Source organism: Equus przewalskii, chromosome 16, assembly GCF_037783145.1.
Source record: "Equus przewalskii isolate Varuska chromosome 16, EquPr2, whole genome shotgun sequence".
Taxonomy (NCBI): Eukaryota; Metazoa; Chordata; class Mammalia; order Perissodactyla; family Equidae; genus Equus; species Equus przewalskii.
This window is the reverse complement of record NC_091846.1, coordinates 79,491,159-79,514,425: the sequence shown is the minus strand read 5'-3', so window position 1 is coordinate 79,514,425 and position 23,267 is coordinate 79,491,159. Positions and strand designations below refer to the sequence as shown.

The 23,267-nt window shown below is 39.7% G+C and overlaps 1 protein-coding gene across 1 annotated transcript in view; it reads left to right on the top strand.

Annotated features, from left to right (window-relative positions):
• Nucleotides 1-23,267, top strand: part of TUBGCP3 (tubulin gamma complex component 3) — an 84,125-nt gene that overhangs the window by 23,639 nt on the left and 37,219 nt on the right. Inside the window, exons 7-11 of the mRNA XM_070579309.1 lie at nucleotides 483-601; nucleotides 1,352-1,477; nucleotides 4,593-4,661; nucleotides 5,032-5,164; nucleotides 6,967-7,133. Coding sequence (XP_070435410.1) covers nucleotides 483-601; nucleotides 1,352-1,477; nucleotides 4,593-4,661; nucleotides 5,032-5,164; nucleotides 6,967-7,133 — 614 coding nt within the window. The remainder of the gene's footprint in view (nucleotides 1-482; nucleotides 602-1,351; nucleotides 1,478-4,592; nucleotides 4,662-5,031; nucleotides 5,165-6,966; nucleotides 7,134-23,267) is intronic.

The following is a 23,267-nucleotide window of genomic DNA, read 5'->3' as shown; positions in this document are numbered from 1 at the left end:
TGTCCTTATCTTGCCATTATTTTGAGTAACACCTTAATTCTAACTTAGCTTTGTCCAAGGTTTATGGAAATTGTAAGTAACTTCTCTGCTGTTAACTCCTTTTTATATGGTGTTGAGAATGGACCAAGGTTTGTCTGCTTGCTGTGTAATAAGCCCGTATTCCCAAACACTATCTTGAAATAAATAAGCATCCCTTTGTGATTGATTTGTGCTGCCCCTTGATTATATATTAAGTTCCCACATATTGCTTCGTCTTTTTAAAAGACTTTTTGTATAAGAAATTACATGATTTCCATTCTTTTTCAGGAAATCCTATGTTTCTTAAAACTTTATGCTCTCTTTTTCATCTTAAGCTCATTTATTTAATGTTAAAATTTTGTCCTGGTTGCAAATATATACTCCAAAACTAATTGTGTCATAAAACTGATTTTGTCTTAAAAATATTGTTCAGTAATTACTCTCTTATAAAAACCATTTTCCAGGTGCTGTGGAAGTTACTGAGGCAGCCCTTGTCCGAGACATTTTGTATGTGTTCCAGGGCATAGATGGCAAAAATATCAAGATGAGCAACGCTGAGAATTGTTACAAAGTGGAGGGAAAGGTACAGTAACTAAACCCTGTCTAAAATATTCAGAAAGAAAGAATAAATGTCATGAAGACCACATAGGAGCTGTTAATTTGTGAGGTGTCATTGGGGTAATGAGGGCTGGCTTTACAATGTCAGGTGTCCAGTCAAGTTGCACTACTAAATGCCGATTTCTCTTTCCCCGTGCAGTGTGCAGCTTGTGTAGTCTTGTTACAGGGCCCCATGTCATCAGTACTTCCTTCCTTTCCCTTCTGTTTCTTGCCTTCGTCATTTTCAGTGATGCAGCCACCCCAGTAACTGGGTTTCTGTATCCTGTGATGGTGATGCCATGGGTACCTGAGTGGCAGGTATGACTTGGTGTCTTTGTGCTTAAACAGGATTCCAGATGAGGCGGCTCTGCTTGCTTTTGCTTTCTTCTTCCACAGCCCTTCTTGTTGACATTGTGACCTTCTGCTACTCTCAGCTGTTTCACGAGGTGACGAGTGTCACAGACTGTCCCTGCCATGCTGGCCACTCCCTCCACCAGGGGATGTGACCCGAACTTACTATTCTCTGGGCGGTATTTTACTTTCCTGCCTGTTACCTGATGCTTTTTGTTTCCCAGAATCTCATTGTTTTCACTTTAATGATAGTATATTAGTTAGTTTTAAATTGCATGTGTTGAAGGCTAAGAATTATAATATTAAGTACAAATGGTTAAGAAAAATAATAATTAAAATTCTCGTGTTGAGTTTCCTTTTAGCTCTTGATCTCTTTTCTTTTTAGGCAAACCTAAGTAAATCTTTGAGGGATACGACAGTCAGACTTGCTGAGTTGGGATGGTTACATAATAAAATCAGAAAATACACTGACCAGAGGAGTCTAGACCGTTCATTTGGACTTGTAGGTCAGGTATGTTCATTATTACTAGAATGTTTGGGATGCCGTTCACTTTTGGAAATGCTTAATCTGCTTAAAATCTTATGAAAATAATTCTTAAGAGGCTTCTTTTTAAATCGAAAAGCTTTGTTAATAGACTTTGTGTCACTCACGGTCCACTCAAGAAAATAGAAACCATAGTAGATATTGACAAAGATAATCAAATACAGCAAATTGTTTACATAGCTGTTGGAGGACTATGAAAGCAAAAGAATACAAATACTAATTAAAACAGAGGTAAACCTGGGGAGCAGAGAGAAGAGGTTGGGGTAATCAGGATCCAGTAGCTTGGAGGAGGGGCGCCCAGCAGATGCAGCCCTCTGAGGAGGGCCTGCTGGGACATAGACCTGTGAGCAGGGGACATTCCCAACTGCTGTGGGTGCCCCACACAGCACAGTGAGACTGGCTTGAGGAATGTTCCAGAAGCCAGAGGCGGGAGCCAACTGCTGCTGCTGGCCTGAACGGCCACAACTGGGGCACTGCCTACAGGATGGCAAGTAGTTGGGAAGGAACTGGTCCTTCCCCTCCTCCTCCTTCTGGAACCAGACAGGAGGCAGCTGGTAAAGGAGAAGTGAAGTTTACACATCCCAACTCCTTTTAAAGGTTGAGCAGCATAGGATTTTGCCCTCAAGTTGATTCTTGGGCAGTAATTATTTCCTGTGAAATCTCCCAAAAATTATTGAAGAGAGAGTGACAAGTAAACTGCACTGTAGGTGCAGCATAGCATGGCAGCATAGCTGGTGACTAGGAGTGTGGCTTTAAGTGAGACCACCCAGGGTTCTGGGTGTTGGCTTTACTCTTTCATAGTTACATCGTCTTGCACAGGTTTCCTTCTCTTGGCCTTAGTTTCTTTGTCTGTAGAATGGAGGTGATGATAACGTACAAGACGATGATACTCTCCAAGGGCGTGAGCATTAGGAGACAGTGCATAGAACGCTGCTTGTCCCGAGCCCAGCGCTATTCCCTTAGTCCCATTTACCAGGATAGACAATAGGCTGGATGGGCCAGGACCCTCCCCCATCACTGTAACACAGAAAGGAAAGACCAGGCCTTCAGGACCAGCTCCACCTGGCGTTAACGGTGTATGGAGTTTGTAGACTAATGAGCCCACTGGCCATCCCTCTGCTGTGGTTTCTGGGAGTCCTTTCCCCCTTTCCAGAAAGGACCATCTTATGTCTTTGTATCATTCCCTAGTGAATGCAAATTCCGCTGTTATGTCCTAGTCGAGTTATTAGATGTGAAGCAAAACAAACAGAAAATGAATACAGGAAAGCTAAACAAACTATTACATGGTTTCTTATTCTAGCAGATTGATTGGTAATCACTATGGTAGTGTCATATAGTATTTTATAGTGCTATATTTTAAAGCATTGTCTCTCATATTTGATTAACAGCCCTCTGAAATTAGCAAGGCAAGTGGTAATTGTCCCCATTTTGTAGATATAAAAGTTGAGCCTCAACCTTGAGGTTAATCGATTTGTCCACATTGCCCTCACATGTTCTTTGGGACCAGAATATGATGCGTAATGTCTCCTCTGAAGCTCTTTCCATTCCTCTCCCCGTTCCTGCTTTGTAAAGTCATTGCTCTGTACTGTCTGGTTACCGAGGACGCAGTGGGGTTGCTTATTGGAAGAATGATGGATGCTTTCGGGGTGACCTTATGTTGTGGGTAGCCGGGGAGTCTTGATTTGTGTCTTGTCCTGGTGTAGTTATTATTAGCCCCCTTTCACTCTCAGAAGTGTCCTGGCTCTAGATGTACTAAATGGAACAAAATCTTATTTATAACGGAAGATAGTGTTTCCTAAGTATGAAACTTGTATTTGCTTTTTAATAATGCAGGTGAGAACAGCCTCAGTTAACTGGAAACCTTCTGTGTGGATACACAGGTGCTGAATTATTCATTGTAATTCTGTGATCTTGGTTGGAGACCACTTAGGGGCTGACGTGTATACTCCTGTATATATTTATATTCTACCTGAGAGACTATGATTTCATTATTTCTAGTGGTCAGCAGTTGGGATTTGTTTTTGCTTTTAACTTTGATGTGTTTGTGTTGTATGTTTGTCTGCCGTGGGTTCTGGGATGGGGTTTTTGTAAAAAGTGATGCCATGCCTGAAAAGGTGCCACATCGTTTTCTCTGAATATTACTTAAGAAAACTGACGTAAAATGTCAGCACCTCCCATAACCACCCTGTTGTGTTATTTCATTTATTCCTCCTGTATAAATGGGCCAGTAAGGCTTAGGGACAGGGAAGGGCTGACCCACGATGATACACCCAGCGTGTGCCCAGGGTTTCATGCTGAGGTCAGCTGATTCCAAAACGTAAGAAAGCCCATCTTGCAGCTCTCACTTTTGACACATTCCCTGGAGTCTGTAAAATTAGTTTTATGTTCATTTTTATAGCCTGTAAGGATGAAAATACTTGTATTAGACCCAATGCACAAAACATAAATACAGTAAGTATAAACCTAGAGATGACTGATTATTTATTGCTTTAAAGTATTCAGAAAAGTGTGGAGCCTGATATTTAAGGAAAACAGGTTTTATCCTTTGTAAGTTCTGTCTCTTATAGGTTCTCTCGGAAACCAGAGCTTCCCACTGAGTATTCCTGGGTTTACATCCCAGAGTTCATTCCAGAAAGTTCTTAGACTGTGTGAAGGCCCTTACAGTTTCTGATTTCACATCTGTTCAGCTTTTAAGATTGGAGAGGTACAAAGAAGTTTTTAGTAATATGGAAGGGAAAAAGTACAAACTCCCCCCACAACTGGGGTAAATTAGTATAGAGTTGTCAGTTTTAAAATTTTGCGAATTAAGAACGTTAAAGAAAATTATATTTAACTCTAAAAATTTAGAGGGGACGTTATCTTAAAATAAAGGATTATTGTCCAGAGTGAATACACTTTTAGCTTCATGAGATACATACTCCGTTTTCTTCGTTTCCCTCTTGCAAAGTTCATGCTAAGGGACAACACGTCCCTAACATTATTGAATACCTGTAGGACTTTGTCTTAAAGCATGGTGCAGTTCAGATGAGTTGATGTGTGATGACTGTGTTGTGCTTTAATTAGACTCACTCTTTCTACACAGAGCTTTTGTGCTGCCTTGCACCAAGAACTCAAAGAATACTATCGATTACTCTCTGTTTTACATTCCCAGGTAAATACTTTATTTTTATTAATTCCTTCATGATTTGAAGTGTTACAAGATTGCAGCTGTGTAGAATTTTTAAGTTTCTTCATACATTACTTTTAAAAGATAAAAATCTGTTTGATAACACTGCTAGTAAGCTCTGGAAATCTACAGTTTCAGTATATCCTAGAGGCAATTAATTGCTGATTTTCAGGGTCCTGTGTACCATTTAAACAGATCACTTGTAGATTGAAGGAACTGTTCTTCTCTCAGAGGGGAACTTTTGCTTCATTTTTATGAGAATAATCCCTTCCCCATATTCAGTTTATATGGATTGAGAAATGATTGACGTGTTTAGTGACCTCTGCTTATCCCTTATGTGATTACTGTTTTTCAGCTCCAGTTAGAGGATGATCAGGGTGTGAATTTGGGCCTTGAGAGTAGCTTAACACTCCGGCGCCTCCTGGTTTGGACATACGACCCCAAGATACGACTGAAGACTCTGGCGGCCCTGGTGGACCACTGCCAAGGTCATTTTGCATCTCATGGACCTGCTTTATTTTAAAGCAAGTTTTAAGGAATATCATCTAGGTTTATTTTTGTGCCTGCTCTTTTGTATCCTCAACAACCATAAGTATGCTGATTGATAAAAGTTAACAGATTTGAAGTTACAGGGTAAAAAAAAAAGCAGTTGCCAATGTGGCCCAGTATTTGTACTTGTTGAAGCTCAGGATTTCATTGAAATGAAGGAATAAAGGAAGAGAGTATCTAATTTTTGAAGATTTATCTTCTTTTTGTGGTCCTTGGTGTTCTTAACTGCTTTTCTGTTTCTTCGTTTACTTGACTTCTAACTGGCAGTCTCTCCTGGTGTTTTATGCCACCTGAGGTTGTGCTCCCTGTCTGGGTTCACCAGCTTTGTGCTGCTCTTCCCATATTGGCATGTCTGGCTTTGGCCTCTCCTGCGCCCAGTCTGTATTTCTAGTTGCCTTCTAAACATTTTTCCTCACTGTGCTACCTTGGCCAGGGAGCTGCTTCTCTTTTTTTCCCTCATGTGTAACATCAGGACACTGATAGTCTGGACTTAGGATGGTTAGGACTAATGAGAGGTGAGAAGCCAGAGGTCTGCCCCTTAGTTCGTGGCTCAGTGTTTGCTGCCATCCTCCTCCTGGGTGATTCACAAGGACCAGAGCTTGAACATGTTGAAGTCCAGTTCATGGTGCTGTCAGTGCCTTTCCGTCTTCACCTCCTGGCACTTCCCCTAAAAACAAAGAAGTTGAACACACTGAATAAATATCTCCTTTTTCTCCAATTACCAGCACTGCCCCATAACTGGACTCTTACCAGACTCCTCTTTTCCTTTCCTCCCAATCCCCCATCTCTTCCAATGTCCAGTTAGCCGCTGAAGTCCCCGTGCCTCCCACTCCTTCCTGTGTCTCAAGTTGCTGCCACTCCTGCAGACACGGTTTGAATCCTGCCCTGTGCCTTCTTTATGCACCACCGTAATAACCTGCTGGCCGCTCTGTCTTCAGTCTCCACACCTCCATTTTTGTGCATATATGCCAGAAGAACCTTATTAAAATTAGGTCACATCGTTTGCGAAGTTGAACCATTGTTTTATCAAAATGTGTATTATAATCTAAATAAAATCTATTGTTTAGAGAAAAAAAATTAGATCACATCACTCCTTTCCTTAAGATCTTCCAGCAATCTAACAAAATTTTGAATTCTTAATATAACATGAGGAACTCTGCATGGGCTTATATTTTTGAACCTGATTTTTGCCACTCCCAATACATCATACTGAACTATGCTCTCAGGACACAGGGAACTGTTGTCTCAACAGAGAACAGTATTTTTCAAACTGTAAGTTGCAGCCTATTAATGGGTTATGAAATCAACTTAGTGAATTGAGACTAGCATATTATACCAAAAGAAAAAAAGGAAGAAAATAGAAAATATTAAAGTGTAAGTATTTTGTAAAACTTCTGTTTTTCATATATATTTATTTATATACTGGATTGCAATATAAAGTGCAAATCTTAGTATGTGTCTCAGTCAAAAAAGGGGAAAAGTCACGCTCTAGGTCATAAAGCAAGTCAGGTTTTTTTACTGAGAAGCTCCACAGTGGTCGTGAAGAGATGTGTGAGTCGCTCTGACCCACGAGAAGCCTGGGGCAGGCTCTGGATCTCTGCTCCTCATCTGTGACACATTTACTGCTGCCTCTAGGTTCCAGGTGGCATTGAGAAAACAAACACACCTTATTGCCATTACTTGGCCATTTTGTTTTCTGCCATGAATGTAAATTTGGGTGTTTTTCTTTTCTTCCCCCCAGGAAGGAAAGGAGGTGAGCTGGCCTCAGCCGTCCACGCCTACACGAAAACAGGAGACCCGTACATGAGGTCCCTGGTGCAGCACATTCTCGGCTTAGTGTCGCATCCTGTCCTGAGCTTCCTCTACCGTTGGATATACGACGGGGAGCTCGAGGACACTTACCATGAAGTAAGGAATGCTACTCGCGTCTCAGACTCGAATTTTAGAAGCGTGGGCACTCCGTTCCTCTCTTTTCTGTTAACAGTAATGCCACCACACTTCATTTGAATGCCATGCACATTGTGTACAGTACTGTGAAAGCCAGTTACCTCATTGATCAGCACAGCTGTGTTTCTTTAGTGGGAAATTGCTATCCCAATTTTTATAGTAGGAAATAGTGAGAAACTCAGCAAGATCAAATCACTTGTCCAGGTCTATAAGCAAGTTGACAGCAAAGCTAGGACTGGGTCTCCTGAGTCTCAGTCCGGTTTTCCTTACAGTGCAATATCATATGTTTTGTTGCTTTGTGTGATTACTGTATACACTAAACTTACTTTGATTAACTATGGTGCTGACAGTTTTAATGAAACAAGTTATTTGTATATGTATACCTATTGAAATAACAGCTCTGCTGTAATGCAACATATGTGTTCCTCAGAGTCACACAGTAAAAACCACGAGACTTCTGACAAAAAGTAGAGTGGGGGGCACGACACTCAAAACCTTGTCAATGACGTTAAATAAAAGGATAAGAACTTAATAGAAGTTACAGCCCAGTTTTTGACACATATTAAATGCTTAAGAAATACAGAAAGTCTAGAATAAATATGGCATTTACCTTGAAAAAGCCGTGACGTTGGCTTGTGGACGTGGGCAGAAGGACGGTTTTCTGAAGTGGCGCAGCAGGTTGTGGCGGCTGACAAGCACGATGGATTCAGGTGGCTGGTGGAGTGGGAGACGTTCTGTGTGTGCCTTTGTCGATTCCCACGTACCTCTGTTCCTGTTTTCATTTAGTTTCTCCTGGATGAAATTGCACGTATGCAATCATGAAATTTGTGTTACGCTCATGTTTCCTGATATATCAGTTGTGCTGTAACAAGTTGTTTTTAGACAAGCATGACTGCAGAACCGACCGTATATGGTATTGTTTCCTGGTACTTTTGAAACACGTAAATGACAGCTTACATGTGCGTATGTATTGTGCAAGTCGCTCACTGTTTCCTGGAGCTCCTGCCATTATGGTGTTATTGTTGGACTTATTACTGCGTCTTATTTCACTGTATGGACATATTTTTTATTGAGCAACTCTCCTCTTGGAGATTACGTTCTTTGTAGTTTTAAATCTTATGAACATTATTAAAATGAACATCCTTTTGTGTGCCTCCTTGTGCATATTTATGAGTTTCTCTGGGGTAAGCACTGGACTTGCTGGGCTGTGGGGAATGCATACTTTAAGATTTGGTTCACATGTGGAGCTCTCCATGGAGTGGCTCTACCAGTTTATCCTACAGTCGGCTTTCTGTCGTGGTTCTTCTTCCTCCATCCGGGTCAGCACTTCACATTACCCAAGTTTCATAGAAGTGTTTTTAATCTAATGTATGGGATGCGGTATCTCCTGTGGTATTTATTTGCATTTCACTGGTTACTAGTGAGATTGACCAGCTTTTCGTGTTTATTGGTTATTTTTATTTCTTATTCTAATTGCTGTTCATAGCCTTTGCCCATTTTTCCTGTGGATTTGTCTGTCTTTAGAATTGAATCATGGGGTGGGTTTATACATTTGGATATCTTGTATCTGTAATTGCACTTTTTTCCTTAATCTTTTGTTTTTAACTGTTTATTTTCACATTATTTCAGACTTAGAGAAAAGTTTTAAGAGTAGTCCAAAGAATCATAGCTTTGACTGAGACTCCCCAAATGTTAGTTTTGCCACATTTTATCATACACTCAGTTTCCATATACACCTTCGTCTGTTTCTGGACTATTTTTTTCTGATTTTTATTTTTTGTTTGCTATTTATTTGTCAGTATAATTTAAATAACCATAGCTTTATGGTTTGATATCTGGTAGGAGCAGTTTGTTCTTTTCACAATTTTTCTTGCTGTTTTTGCACATTTCTACTTACATGTGAATTGGGAATCAGCTTTGTCAGTTCTGCCAAAAGTTCCTTTTTTATGTTTATAGGAATTGCATGTTGAATTTAGATTATGAAGAAGAAAGATTAAGAAGAAATGTTTTTAATGCTTCCTATGTTCCTTTTGCTAAATGAGCTGTTTTTTATGAGTTGAAAGCTTTGAAAGGTATCATGTTTTCATTTTACTAAAGGTAACCTATGTTTTTCAGAACTTTCTTTAACTTGAATTTTTCTAAATGCTAAAGTCAAGAATAAACCAGTTTCTTTAGTCTGCTCCTGCCATTAAGATGAGGAATTTGTACCTCCCTGAGTTTCTGTCCTAGCATGTACTTAATCTCTTTAGCTTCTGTTTAGATCTTTATTATCTTATTTTTAATTCTTTATATGCAATGTTTAAGAATTGGCTTCTCTTTCAAGATTTTCTTTTTCTTCTTTGCCTTTAGATTTGCATCGGTTACTTAGGCATATATCTCTTATGTTAACTGATTATTCCTTACCACGTAGCTCAGTTATAACCCCTGTTATTGAGATATCCATATGGAAAAGTACACAGATCCTAAGTGTGAAGCTTGATGCCTTATGCAGAATGAGCGACCATCCAGGTCGGGGTAGCACCTCATCAGCACCTCCACTGCGTGTCTCTCCCTTCACTGCCCCTTCCTTATTCCTAAAGGAGAACACTGTCCTCACTTCTAACACCATAGTTAGTTTTGTCTTATTTAAAATTTTATGTAAATGGAGTGATAGACTTCATATATGCTGAAGTACATTTACATGCCCTTTTAGGGAAGCATACTTTGTGTTCATAGTTAAGTATGAATCTTTGGGTGCTATTTCTGGAACGTGCCATTGTTGTTTATTTAATTAGAACTTTAAATCAGACTCAATCATTCAAGATTAAATGGAGCTTTAATTTTTGTACAGTTCAGCTTTTATCCATCGTCACTTTTGTAACTTATTTACAATGTTTATGAAGTCTCCTGACCATTATCACCATAAGAAAAATTATCTGAGTTTTAGAACATTGTCATTTATGAGCTTAAGAGAGTTTAAATGATTTTGTGGGTAAGAAAGTAAAAAATAAACATTCTTTTCAGGACGTGAGTATGTTTTTTTTAATGTTATAATTTGTATATGATAGGCTTTGCTTAGCTATGTAAATTTATGAGAAATACCTTGGCCAATTTGTAACCAGAAATGCAATACACTGAATATTGTTATTTTCAGTTTTGAGGCCTACTTGTCACCCATTAAAATTGTACCTTACATTGTAAAAAGAGATAATCTTTTAAGGTAACCTTTAAAAATCAGGATTATAAAAAGATGAAAAATTGTTCCTTTTTATTTAATTTAAAAAATCTGTATTTCCTTCCTCCCTCATCCAGTAATTAATATGTCAGTTATAACATTTGGGTGATATTAACTTTTTAAAAAGTGCTGATCAGTTGACTTGATGAACCTGGTTTTCCTTAGAGGTTGGGGTGAGAATTGTTGTCTGGCCCTTACTGAGATATATATTGCTACCAGTAAAACAAAAATTAAAGCCACAAACTGGCTAATTATCTTTTTTAAGTTTGTACCTAATTTCTAATTTGTAATGCTTTTGTCTTTTTTCTTGAGAATAATTTAGTTTGTACTTTCTAGCAAACAAATTTTTTTTTTATAATATGTTTTCGAATTTTTTTTTTGATTTTATTTTTTTCCTTTTTATCCCCAAAGCCCCCCGGTACATAGTTGTATATTCTTCGTTGTGGGTCCTTCTAGTTGTGGCATGTGGGACGCTGCCTCAGTGTGGTTTGATGAGCAGTGTCATGTCCGCACCCAGGATTCGAACCAACGAAACACTGGGCTGCCTGCAGTGGAGCGTGCGAACTTAACCACTTGGCCACGGGGCCAGCCCCACAAACAAATTTTTAAAGTAACTTTTAGTTATAACACTAATTCATTATATGCATCTGTGTTTTTAAAAATAATCCTTAAAAGTGCCACCAATTCTTTATTGATTGTCTGCCTTGTGTTGTTCAGGCTTATTTTTGTATTTGTTTTGTTAATTATAGGACTCGGGAGTTGATGGGAAAAGTAGAGAGAATTGGGCACAAACTTGAAAACTGATTTTTCTCTAGGCTTTTTTCTTTACTGTTTTTGAACATTGATTCACTGAGGTAAGACAAAAGCAAATTAAGACTAGTGTAGCTTAAATTTGGGAGTTTTTTTTGAAGAACTCTTGTTGCATAGAATATGTATAAGGCAAACTTTCAGGTTTTATTTATTTAAAGATAAAATATTAAGTATGTCTGTTGAATACAGTTATTAAAATTAGTAGCTCAAATGATTACTTAACAAACTTATCTGAAATCTTGCCTCATTCGTAAACTTTTAAATATGTTTTTATTTTTATATAATTTCAGACTTCTAGAAAAGTTGGAAGAATTATACAAAAGATTCCCAGGTATTCTTTCCTCAGATTACCTGGATGCTAACATGTTAGTACAATAAATTTATCTTTTTTTCTTTTGATATTCTATACTGTATATATATATATATATATAACACACGCACAGTATATATATGATATACTGATAACTGTTAGGGTCTGAGTTTAGATAGGGCTTTAGGAAGTTCAAGATTTCTAAGTTTTTTATTTGCTAGTTATTTTGCTCAAATAGTCTTTTATGCCCCAGATTTCTTGTTTGCCTCAGTAGTTTTGCTTGTGGGATTCCTCAAAAATGCATTGTGATTGATAGAGCTAAATTAACCCTTCTTGACATAAAGTCTGTTATGTTCTTTGCTGTGGGCCTGCCATGTTTAGTGCTGCTGTGCAGTGGGCTTACACCACTTAACAGTGTCTTGTGGTGACTCATCTGCTTTGTCTCTGTGGGGTGGAGCTGAAGAGCTCTGGTTCTGGAGTCGCAGGACTTCGGTTTGGCTCTGGGCTTCAGTTTCTGATGCTCTGTATCCTGGGTGAGTGATTTAGCTTCTCTTGGGTTACCTTTCACACCTTTCGTATGTGCACAGTAGTAGTGTCTATCTCATGGGATTTTGTGTGTGTGTGAGGATTGAGTCAGGCAAACTACGTATGCAATATGTTATCTGCTTTTAATTAATTTAAGGAGAACATTGGGTAAAATTTGAATATATGATGGCCCTAAGATGTCTGTGGCCTTTCTCTTATTTGTGGTGTTCTCTGCCTTCTCTGTTTTCTGTTGAACCCTAAATTTATGAATGTTCATTGAAGTCTTTGGTTAATTTTGGGAAGGTTCTCTTTAATTTACTCTAAATAATAGGTTTACCATAAGAATTTGGTAGTTTAGACATTGCATTGTGTGTTTGATGTTTATGTAATTAAAATTTTGGAATTTTTGTCTCTTCAGTTCCTATGTAGGTTAATTTTTTCCTCAGTCTCCATGAGTTATAACTTGTTTGGAAAATCGTATTTCTTTAAGTGTATAGTTAACTCTTAATAGCTGTAGAAGAACTTTATAACCACTCATTTAATACTAGTTTATTAAGTGTCTGGATAAGGCAATGCTACTTTCTGTAGTCAAAAGAAAGCACAAAATATGAATGAATAGATAGAAATTGTAAAAAGGAGCCATATAGAAATTCTGGAGTTGAAAAGTACAATAACTGAAATGAAAGATGTCACTAGTGTGGCTCAACAACAGATTTGAGGAGGAAGAAGAAAATAAGGACTTGAATATAGGTCAGTTGAGATTATCCAGCCTGAGGAACAGAAAGAAAAAAGAAGGAAGGAAAATGAAAAGAGCCTCAGAGACCTCTCTGGTACTCAAATTTGATGGAAAACATTACTCTACACATTCAGGGAGCTCAATAAATACAAAGAAGGATAAACTCAGAGAGATCCACAACAAGACACTTTATAATCAAACTGTGGAAAGACAAACGCTAAGAGAAAATCTCGAAAGCATCAAGCAAGGAAAACTCCTCATGTAGAAGGAATCCTCAATTAGATTGACAGCTGATTTCTCATCAGAAACCATGGAAGCTAGAAGGCAGGAGGGTTTTATATTCAAGATGCTGAAAGAAAAAGGTACCATTCAGTAATTCTGTATCCTGCAAAAACTCTTCTTCATAAATAATGGAGAAATGAGGACATTTCCAGATAAATAAAACCTGAGAGAATTTCTAGAAACACAAACTATCAAAACTGACTCATGAAGAAATAGGAAATCTGAATAGACCTATAACAAGAGGTTTGAATCAGTAACCTAAAAATCTTTGCAGTAAAGAAAAGCCCAGGACCAGATGGCTTCACTGATGAGTTCTACCAAATATCTAAAGAATCAGTACTTATCCTCCTCAAACTCTTCCAAAAATAGAAGAGGAAGGAACACTTCTTAACTCATTTTATGAGGTAGTATTACTCTGATAGCAAAGTCAGACAAAGATAACACAAGAAAACTGCAGACCAATGTCTCTTATGAATATAGATGCAGAAATGCTCATAACATACTAAAGAGCGGAATTCAGCTGCATGTTAGAAGGGTTGTACACTGTAACCAAGTGAGCTTTACCCCAGCGGTGTAAGAACAGGTCAACCTAAGCAAGATCAGTTTAATGCACTGTATTAATAGAATGAAGGAAAGAACCTCACACTCAGCTCAGTTGATGCAGAAAAAGGATGTGATGAAATCCAATACTATTTCATGATAAAAATATTCAAACTAGGGAGAAAGGAACTGTCTCACCTAATAAAGGGCATCTGTGAAACACTAACAGGTAACATCACACTTAATGGTGAAAGAATGCATGCTTTCTCCCTAAGATCAGGAGCAAGACAAGGGTGTCCATTTTCTCCACTTCTGCTCAGCGTTATACTGGAAGTTCTAGCCAGACATCCAGATTGGAAAGGAAGTAAAATTCTCTCTGTTCACAAATAACATGATCTTATATGTAGAAAATGAAAGTATCCATGATATAGTTCTAATAAAACACGTTCACCAGATTAGCTGGATATGATATCAATACACAAAAATCAGTTGTACTTTTATATACTTGCATTAAACAATCCAAAAATGAAATTAAGAAAATCCCATGTACAGTAGTGTCAAAACCAATAAGATACTCAGAAATAAATTTAACCAAAGAAGTGCAAGGTGTGTACACTGAAAACTACAAAACATTGTTGACAGAAATGAAAGAAGATCTAAATAAGTGGAAAGACACCCCATGTTCCTGGATTAGATGACTTAATATTGTTAAGATGGCAGTACTCCCCAAACTGGTCTTCAGTTTTGATGTAATCTCTATCAAAATTCCAGTGGCCTTTTTTGCAGAGATGGAAAACCTGATCCTCAAATTCATATGGAAGTGCACAGGGGGCAGGAGAGCTGAAATTCTCCTCAAAGAACAAAGTTGAAAGACTCAAACTTCTTGATTTCAAAACATGTTCCAATGCAAAGTAACCAAAACGGTGTGGTACTGGTATAAGTGTAGACTGGTAGGTCGATGGAATAGAATTGAGAGTCCAGAGATAAACCCATTCATTTTTGATTTTCAACAAGGGTCCCAGGACCACTCAACGGAGAAAAGATGTCTTTTTAACAAATGGTGCTTGGACAACTGGATATCCACGTGCAAAAGACTTTGGAATTTGACCCTCAATTGCATACCAAATATAAAAATTAACTCAAAATAAATCATACACCTGGAGCTATAAAAATTCTTAGAAGTAAACATAGGTGTAAATCTTTGTGATTGTTGATTAGGCACTGGTTTCTTAGGTATGTGACCTAACGCATAAGCAAGAAAAGAAAAAAATAGATAAATTGGATTTTATCAAAATAACTTATGTACATCAAAGGATATCATTGAGAAAGTAAAAAGACAACCCACAGAATGGGAGAAAATATTGGCAAGTCATAGATGTGGTAAAGGTCTAGTATCCAGAATATATAAAGAAATATCACAACTCAACAGCAAAAAGATAAACAACCCAATTAAAGAACAGACAAAGTACTTGAGTAGACTTTTTCCAGAGAAGATACACAAATGGCCAATAAGCACAGGAAAAAGATTCTTATCATCATTAGTCATCAGGGGAATGTAAATCAAAAGCTGAGTTAGATACCATATCACACTTATTGGGATGGCATTAAAAAGCAAAAACAAACCAGGACATAACAGGTGTTGATGAGGATTTGGAGAAGTTGAAACCCTCAAGCATTGCTGGTAGGGGTGTAGAAGGGTATAGCCACTGAGGAAAACAGTTTGCCAGTTCCTCACAAAATTGTAACCTAGACCCAGCGGCTCTAGGTGTATATCCAAGAGAAATGGAAGCAGGCATGCTTCTAAAAACTGGTCTATGAGTATTCATAGCAGCATTATTCACAACCATAGTAGTCACAAGTGGAAACCACCAATGTCCAGCAGCTGATGAATGGATAAGCAAAATGTGCTCCATCTATACAAGGGAATAGTGCTCAGCCTTAAAAAGAAATGAAATTCTGACACATGCGGCAACATGGATGCATCTTGAAAACATCCTGCTCAGTGAAATAAGCCAGACACAACAGGTCACATATTGTATGATTTCATTTATATGAAGTGTGCAGAATAGGCAAATTCATAGAGACGGAAAGTGGATTGTTGTTGTCGGGTTGCAGGGAGACAGGGATGGGGAGGTCACTGCTTAATGGAGTTTCTCTTTGAGTGATGGAAATGTTCTGGGATTAGATAGTGGTGATGGTTGCACAACCACAATGTCAACGATACTGGAAACCGCTGAATTGCCACTTTAAAATGGTGACTTTTATATTATGTGGAGTGCCAGCTACATTGGGCCCCTAAGATTTAACTTTCTCCCTGGTTCCTTTGCTGAGTCCGCTCCCGCCTTTCTGCCGGCGTGAGGAGGTCCTTGCTCTCCACCACGCCTTCACCAGGCCTGAGTCGAGCCCGGTGGTTCTCAGTCTGCACGTCCCTCGGGCTGTGCTTGCGAACCTCACAGGGAGTTTGAACCTGGGCTGGACGTGGGCGTGAGCATTCCTGAGGCTCCACGTGTTTCTGACGTGCAGCAGCGCTTGAGGACACCTGGGATGCCCACCCTCTGACTCCCTGCAGTGCCAGCGGATGTGAGGGGGATGTCAGCAGAGTTTGTCTTGAAGGTTGGGGATGACAAACGAGATAAATTCAGAGCGCCTCCTTATTCCACACCCACTCTCCTTTGTAGAATCGTTTCTTGGGAGTTTTCCTGTGAGGAAAAAAACTTTAATAGTCAATTAAGAATAGAAAACACCGCATACTAGATAAAATCAGTAGTAAAGAGCCCTTCAGATTTCCTTTATGGAGTGTTTCCAAACTTAATAGTAAATTAGTGATATGGTAATAGATGTGGTTTTATCAACACATTCAATAAGAAGGATCCATGGCTGTGTCAAGATCTGTGCACCAACTTAACATGTGATGTGAAAATATGGGATTTCTTATGGCGACAAAGTCGCAGGTGCTGTGGTTTGTTATTTGCATTTAGAATCGAAGGAAGAGCTAAATTTCAGATAAAGTGCAAACAAAGGTGCAGTTACCTTCCCTTCCAAGTCCACAGGTGTTCTCCGAACCATGGCATTCTGTGTCCGTGGACCCCAGGTCAAGAAACCCCCAGTCAGAACAAAACCTTCCAGAAAACTCTGACTGTCCTGACATGTTGATGGGAGCTGGTTTTCTGTGGAGTCAGCCCGGCGTGGATGTGTGTGTGCATCTCGCCTTCTCCTGCCTCGGGATCAGAGGAATGCGGGTCAGGCACGGGAACAGGAACCCTCTTTCCTCTGTCTGTGCTGCTGCTTCTCCTGGACCCGCCTGCCCTCCCAGCACCTCCCCGCCCTCTTTGACCTTTCCCTGTGACCCAGCCTGCCCTCCTCAGCACCTCCCTCGTCTGTCCTTGTGCTTTGACCTTTCCCTGTGACCCAGCCTGCCCTCCCCAGCACCTCCCTTCTCCGTCCTTGTGCTTTGACCTTTCCCTGTGACCCAGCCTGCCCTCCTCAGCACCTCCTCTTCTGTCCTTGTGCTTTGACCTTTCCCTGTGACCCAGCCTGCCCTCCTCAGCACCTCCCTCGTCTGTCCTTGTGCTTTGACCTTTCCCTGTGACCCAGCCTGCCCTCCCCAGCACCTCCCTTCTCCGTCCTTGTGCTTTGACCTTTCCCTGTGACCCAGCCTGCCCTCCCCAGCACCTCCCCTGCATCAGGCCCTTCCTGATTGCAGGGGGTTCTCCGTCTGTTGCTGGCTGTTGAGAGCTCACTGGATGTGTGAAGTGGCTCTGTCGTCCTTCCAGGAAGCTCCTTCAAATGCCCCACGTTTACCTGGTTCCCAGGAAAGGCTTTTCTCTCCTTCTCCTGCTTCTCAGCCTTGCTCAGTGCCCCCCTTAGCTGCCTCTGGGTTTGACTGATTTGCATCCCCTAGGATGAGTTTTTATTCCTTTTATCTGAAAGGAAAACTGCCAGGTGCCCTTTGAGCTTTGCTGTTTCTAAGGTGGCATCATTAAAAACTGCTCTGGGTCCGCCCCTGGGCTTTTCCTTTTTACGGTTCTAAGATCGGATCCTTTAGCCCAGTGGTGCCGGGACTGGTATCCAACTTGTGTTTTGCTTATCTTGTGTTCCGCTGAAATGCAGTGACAGGCAAAAACAGAGGGCCCTGAGAATTCGCAGATATCCTGGATGATTAGCATAGAGAGTACTTTCAACATTTGGGGAGAAGTTTCCAGGTATTTTTTGACTCTTAGAAAGTAGTACTTTTGTTACCAGCATGTTGGGTTCTTGTTTGTCCCCCACGATGGAAATCGAGAGACCACAAATGGGAGTAGAAAGTAAAAGTTTATTAGCTTGTGCACAAGGAAGGCACAAAGGAGCCGGTGTGGAAAGGAAAGGGGCAAGTGACCGGCTTGTCAGGGAGCAGGACTGGGGGGCTTTCATTAGGCAGAGGCTGGGGAGACGGGCCTTGTCATGGCCTGTGGAGGTGGGGTTTTTCTTGGGCCTGCGCTGTCATGTAGCATGTCACCACGTATGTTGCATGTATCATTAGCACGCTAGCTCTCCACCCCTGGGTGTGATTTTTACTGTGCTAGTGGAGGTAGGGTCACCTTCAGTGGACTCCTGGGTGCCAGGGTGCATGCGGGAGCCAGGAGAAGTCCTGAGGCTGCGGGATGTGGATCTTGGTGGTCTCTATCTGATGCTCCTAGCTTGCTGATTGGTTAGGGGCCTTATCTTGTTAGGCCAGGGGCCTTGTCGACAGCCCTGTCTCCTCAGGCTGGTTCCTATCTCACTGTAAAAGAAAACCACGTTTTTTCATTTTGTTATTACTATTTAGAGAAACTGTAACGTTAGGCCTTTTAGTAGCTCATATGGATTCTCTCCCCTGCAAACTGAGTGAGGTCAACAAATTCTGCCAGTATGTTTTGGGTAAGAACGAGATAGCTCAGTTAGTTTATTTTTTTTGCCTTTAGGATAAACTTGTCAGAGCTGTAAAGGACAGGGCCTTCAGCTAGGAAAAGGAAAAGAAGGGAAAAGTTCAAAATAAACTCTCTTTCAAAATTTGAGAATTTTCAGACTTGCTCCAGATGTTTTCTTAAGAACTCTAATAATTCTCTCAAAATCTCCATCCTTGAATTGGAAGGTCAGTGGACTACTTAGAGATGATGTGGTACCTGATTTTTGGAATATTTCTCTCTGTGGATCCATTCGGACTTGTTCTTTTGTTGCTTTTATGCTTTTGCTAAGAATTATTGAAATTTAAAGTTTACCATGTAAATATCCTCTTGTTTGGCACTTCTTTGCCCTACCCCTGAAATACTGTAATGTATCAATTTGCCTTGTCAGTGTCCTTGTCACCCTGCAGGTGGGCTTCTCGGGGTGTGGCCGGCGGCGGGACTCTTGGTGGCTGTTTGCCTGTTGACAGGCTGAAGCTGGGGTCTTTTGTGGTCTGTGTGGATGGATCTGGTTCTTAGAAACTCAGCTGCTTGCTCAGAAAATCACCCTCTTCATGTCTGTTCTTAATAGGGAGGCCTTGGCGTTTGTCCAGCAGTTAATGAGAGACACGGTACAATTGTGTTTTATTTCTTCCCTCAGTTCTTTCTGTGTTTGACATAATGGTGAAAATTAAAGAAACTTGAGTGAAAAGTGCACCAATGAAATAAAAGCATATTGCAATTATATTCTGACCTTGATTTTTTCCCTCTGTAACTGTATTTTTCGGAGGATTAGTTCTGTTCTGTGGTGTGCCTGTGCCTCTCGGTGTTTGCTGCTGGATGTGTGCTGGAAGGGTAATTGCATGGCACTTTGCCCTCAGCTGAAGGGGTGCTTTCAGAGCTTCTAAAGATGATGGAATCGTCTGAGGTTTTATCTTTTAAATTAAATTTTCTTATTGTTCATACTGTTAAAAATCCAGCTGCACTCCAACTATCAGGATAAATTAGTGTGTTGTCTGTGGAAACTGGCTCTTCTGTTTAAGTGAATAACAGATAAATACAATTTATATGCAATTAATCTAATCTGTTGAATGGCAGGCTGCAGAGCAGTCAAGCATGGTGCTGGGTAACCTTTTACATTCCTCCTGGTGGGCCTGTAACGATTCTGTTTCTCTCGGGGTGGTTGAAGTCTGTGGTCAGGTGATGATAGCCTCATAATGGCAGCTCTGATTATCCCTCAAAGCCGTCATTCATCATGTGTTTAAATTAGAAAGGGAATGTAAATCAAAAAAGTCTAAAAAATAAAGATCAATAAATACTTAGTCATTTAAATTGGTACCTAAAGATAAGAAATTTGAGTTGAAAATAAATGTAGCAATCTCATCTTCATGGTCATAAAAATGGTGGCATTTACTCAGATACCTACTTATAGAGGAGATTAGCTGTACTTAATTGATGCCATCTAGCCCTGACTTATAGGATCAAATATAAGGCCTTGACATCATTAAAAATTTTCTTTGCTTAAATATTTACCCTTCAGAGTGGATTTCTGTGAACAGGAAAAAAAAAATCTTTTTTAGTTAGTTGTCCTGGGAAAATGATGTTACTAAAAACTTACTGGTACTGTGTGTTCACTTCTTGGCTAGAATTTTGCAATTCTTTTGAACAGTGTTTTTTTATGATTTAAAAATATTTGTGCAATTAAAAAATCTTTGAGCATATAAACACAGGAGAAAATTGAAATTTATTAGTAATCCCATCATGAACAGATAACCTCTGTTAGTATTTTTGTATGTCCCTTTTTTACAGTGTATTTTTGTTTATTTCTGTGTGTTTACCATGCGTAGTATTTTGTAACCTTTAGTTTTACTGTTTTTTTTTTTTTAGATTGGCACCTGAGCTAACGACTGTTGCCAATCTTCTTTTTTTTTCTTCTTCTCCCCAAAGATCCCCAGCACACAGTTGCATATTCTAGTTGTGGGTTCCTCTGGTTATGCTATGTGGGACGCCACCTCCGCATGGCCTCGGTGCCACGTCCGAGCCTGGGATCTGAACCGGTGAAATCCTGGGCCGCCGAAGCGGAGGACATGAACTTAACCACTCGGCCATGGGGCCAGCCCCTGGTTTTACTATTTTTTACTTAATAAATAATGAAAATAATTTTATGCCATTAAATACTATTCTTCTATACAAAGGCTTTTTAAAATGTGATCTCTGAAACTCCTGAATAGTACATACAAACTGTATTTTGTGGATATGTGCATTTTTTCCTAGGAAGAAGATCTGTACTTTTCATCAGATTCTCAGAAGGGTTTGTGATAGTTAAGACCAAACTTTATTTTTAATGACTACATGATAATAATTTATCATTTTTTATACAGTCCTTGTTGTTAGACATTTAGTAGTATATTGGAAGTGTAATATACCCTGACCAAAAATATTTTAATCTAGTAATGCAAGGATAATATTTTGTTCAGAATTTCTTTATGTTCACAAATGAAACTGGCCCATGCTTTCCATTTTGGATATTATTTTTATCATGTTTTACTAGTGTTTTAATAGATTCATAAAATGAACTAGGGCATTCTTTGGTCTAGAATACTTTAAATAACATGAGGGGCCGGCTCTGTGGCCGAGTGGTTAAGTTCGCGTGCTCTGCTGCAGCGGCCCAGGGTTCGGATCCTGGGTGCGGACATGGCACCGCTCATCAGGCCACGTTGAGGCGGCGTCCCACATCCCACAACTAGAAGGACCTGCAACTAAGATATACAACTGTGTACAGAGAGGGTTTGGGGAGATAAAGCAGAAAAAAAAAACCCAAGATTGGCAACAGTTGTTAGCCCAGGTGCCAATCTTTGAAAAAAAAAAAAAAATAACATGAGAATGACATCTTTTTTTAAAACTTCAGTAGGATCTGTGCCTTAATAATAGCATTTTACATTTCTGCTATCTTCTAAAGATACTGCTCTTTTTGGACTCCTCTCTCTCTCCATGGGTTAATTTTGGTTATTTACATTTTGCTAGGAAACCATTAATTTTGTATTGCTATATATTTGCTAAAAATACTTTAAAAATTCTTTAAATCCATTTTGTATCTGTAGACAGACACATCTTCCTAGTCAGGTTGTGTGTGGTTCACCTATTGGCGATTTGGAATTTATGTAAGAATCCTGAAAAGGCATTTTAGGTATGTTATGTCTTAAATGAATTTTACAGTCCACCTGGGGAACCAAGCTGCCATGTGTAACATAGCAAGTACTGAGTCTTAAACCATCCAGCTTCTAACTTAATTCTGTGAGGTACTGAGGTTATGGTCCAAATGCTATTTCTCCCTAAAAGAAACCAGGGCTCCTTGGAGAAGTGGCTGATTCTAGGTTTGGGGGAGAAATGAACAAGGTGAGCCTAGAGCATCTTCCAAATCCGAAAGCAAGGAAGACTACTAAAGGACTCAGGAACCAGCTTGAAGAGGCTCGCATCATCCTAGAAAGGGAAACATGGAGCACCTGTGAGGATAATAACTGTAATGGATTGAAACACCAGATGCACTTAAATCTGTGTTCATGACGATAAAACAAAATAATGGTCACCATTGGAGGATGCTAAATAAAGACATTATTAAGTGCCTCCTCAGCATCTCTTGATATATTCAAATTTTCCCCCTTTTAATCTGTTGATAGAATTAATTATAATGATAGTTTCTGATGAGGCATCCTAGCTCAGAGGAAAGCAGGGTGAATTAAGTAAAAGGTGTTGGACTGACCGATAAAGAGAAAATGCTGCCCAGAAGGAAACCTAGATCCCTACATCATACTCTCCCCCAAGATACAGTCTAGAGGGATGAAAGAGCTAGGTGATAAAAATAACACAGTAGGAATACTGAAGGGAAACCATGGAGACTATTTCTGTAATCCAGGAACAGGAAGATCTTAGGAAGACAGGAAACTCAGAAGCCATAAAGGAAGACACTTACCTATGTAACACAAAAATAGAACAAAATGGAAACATGAAACATACTATAAACAGTGGCAAATGATTAACTTGGAAAAATTAAAGTTGTAATAATGATTCCCAAATGGTCACTATCCCTAATATAACAGAATCCCTATATATTGATAAGAAAAAGAAAAAATCAATAGAAATACAGGTCAAGGATATGAAAAAACAATTCACAGGAGAAGAAATGGCAATAGTGTTATGAAAATAGGCCCAACTTCCTATGTGGTCAGTAAAATAGCACTACAGGCAACCGTGATTTCACCTCACTGATCAGCAAAATCTAAAATGAGCCTGGATGCAGAATATAGAGCCTCCTGTTGGTGAGAGTGTCAGTTGACACAGCTATTTGGAAAGGAAACATGGCCTTGTCTATAAAAATTAAAAATTACTTTGACTCAGTTCTATTAGAAACTGAGTTTATAGAAACAAAAGCACAAGTTTTTTGGGACATATGACTGGAAAATGAGAATGGCCTTGTAATAGCCAGTGAACTGGGAACAAGAGCAGTTTAGTTTCCTCCTTACCACCACTTGTCCTTCCTGATGTCAATGACCAGGCTGGTCAGCGGGGTTGGCAAATGTGAGAAGCACAGTGGACAAGGGAGAAGCTTTTGAGCATGGCTGGGTCTCCGGGAGGTCACTTCCTGTGGGGCCATTGGTAGACTGGTGCTGGCCCTTTGTACGTCAAAGTCTACCTGTAGCTGACAGTCTGAGCAGAGAACGTTAGCTTGGACATCTCTGTTCCAGACATGGGGGGCTCTGGAAGAGAGCCTGCAGAAGGC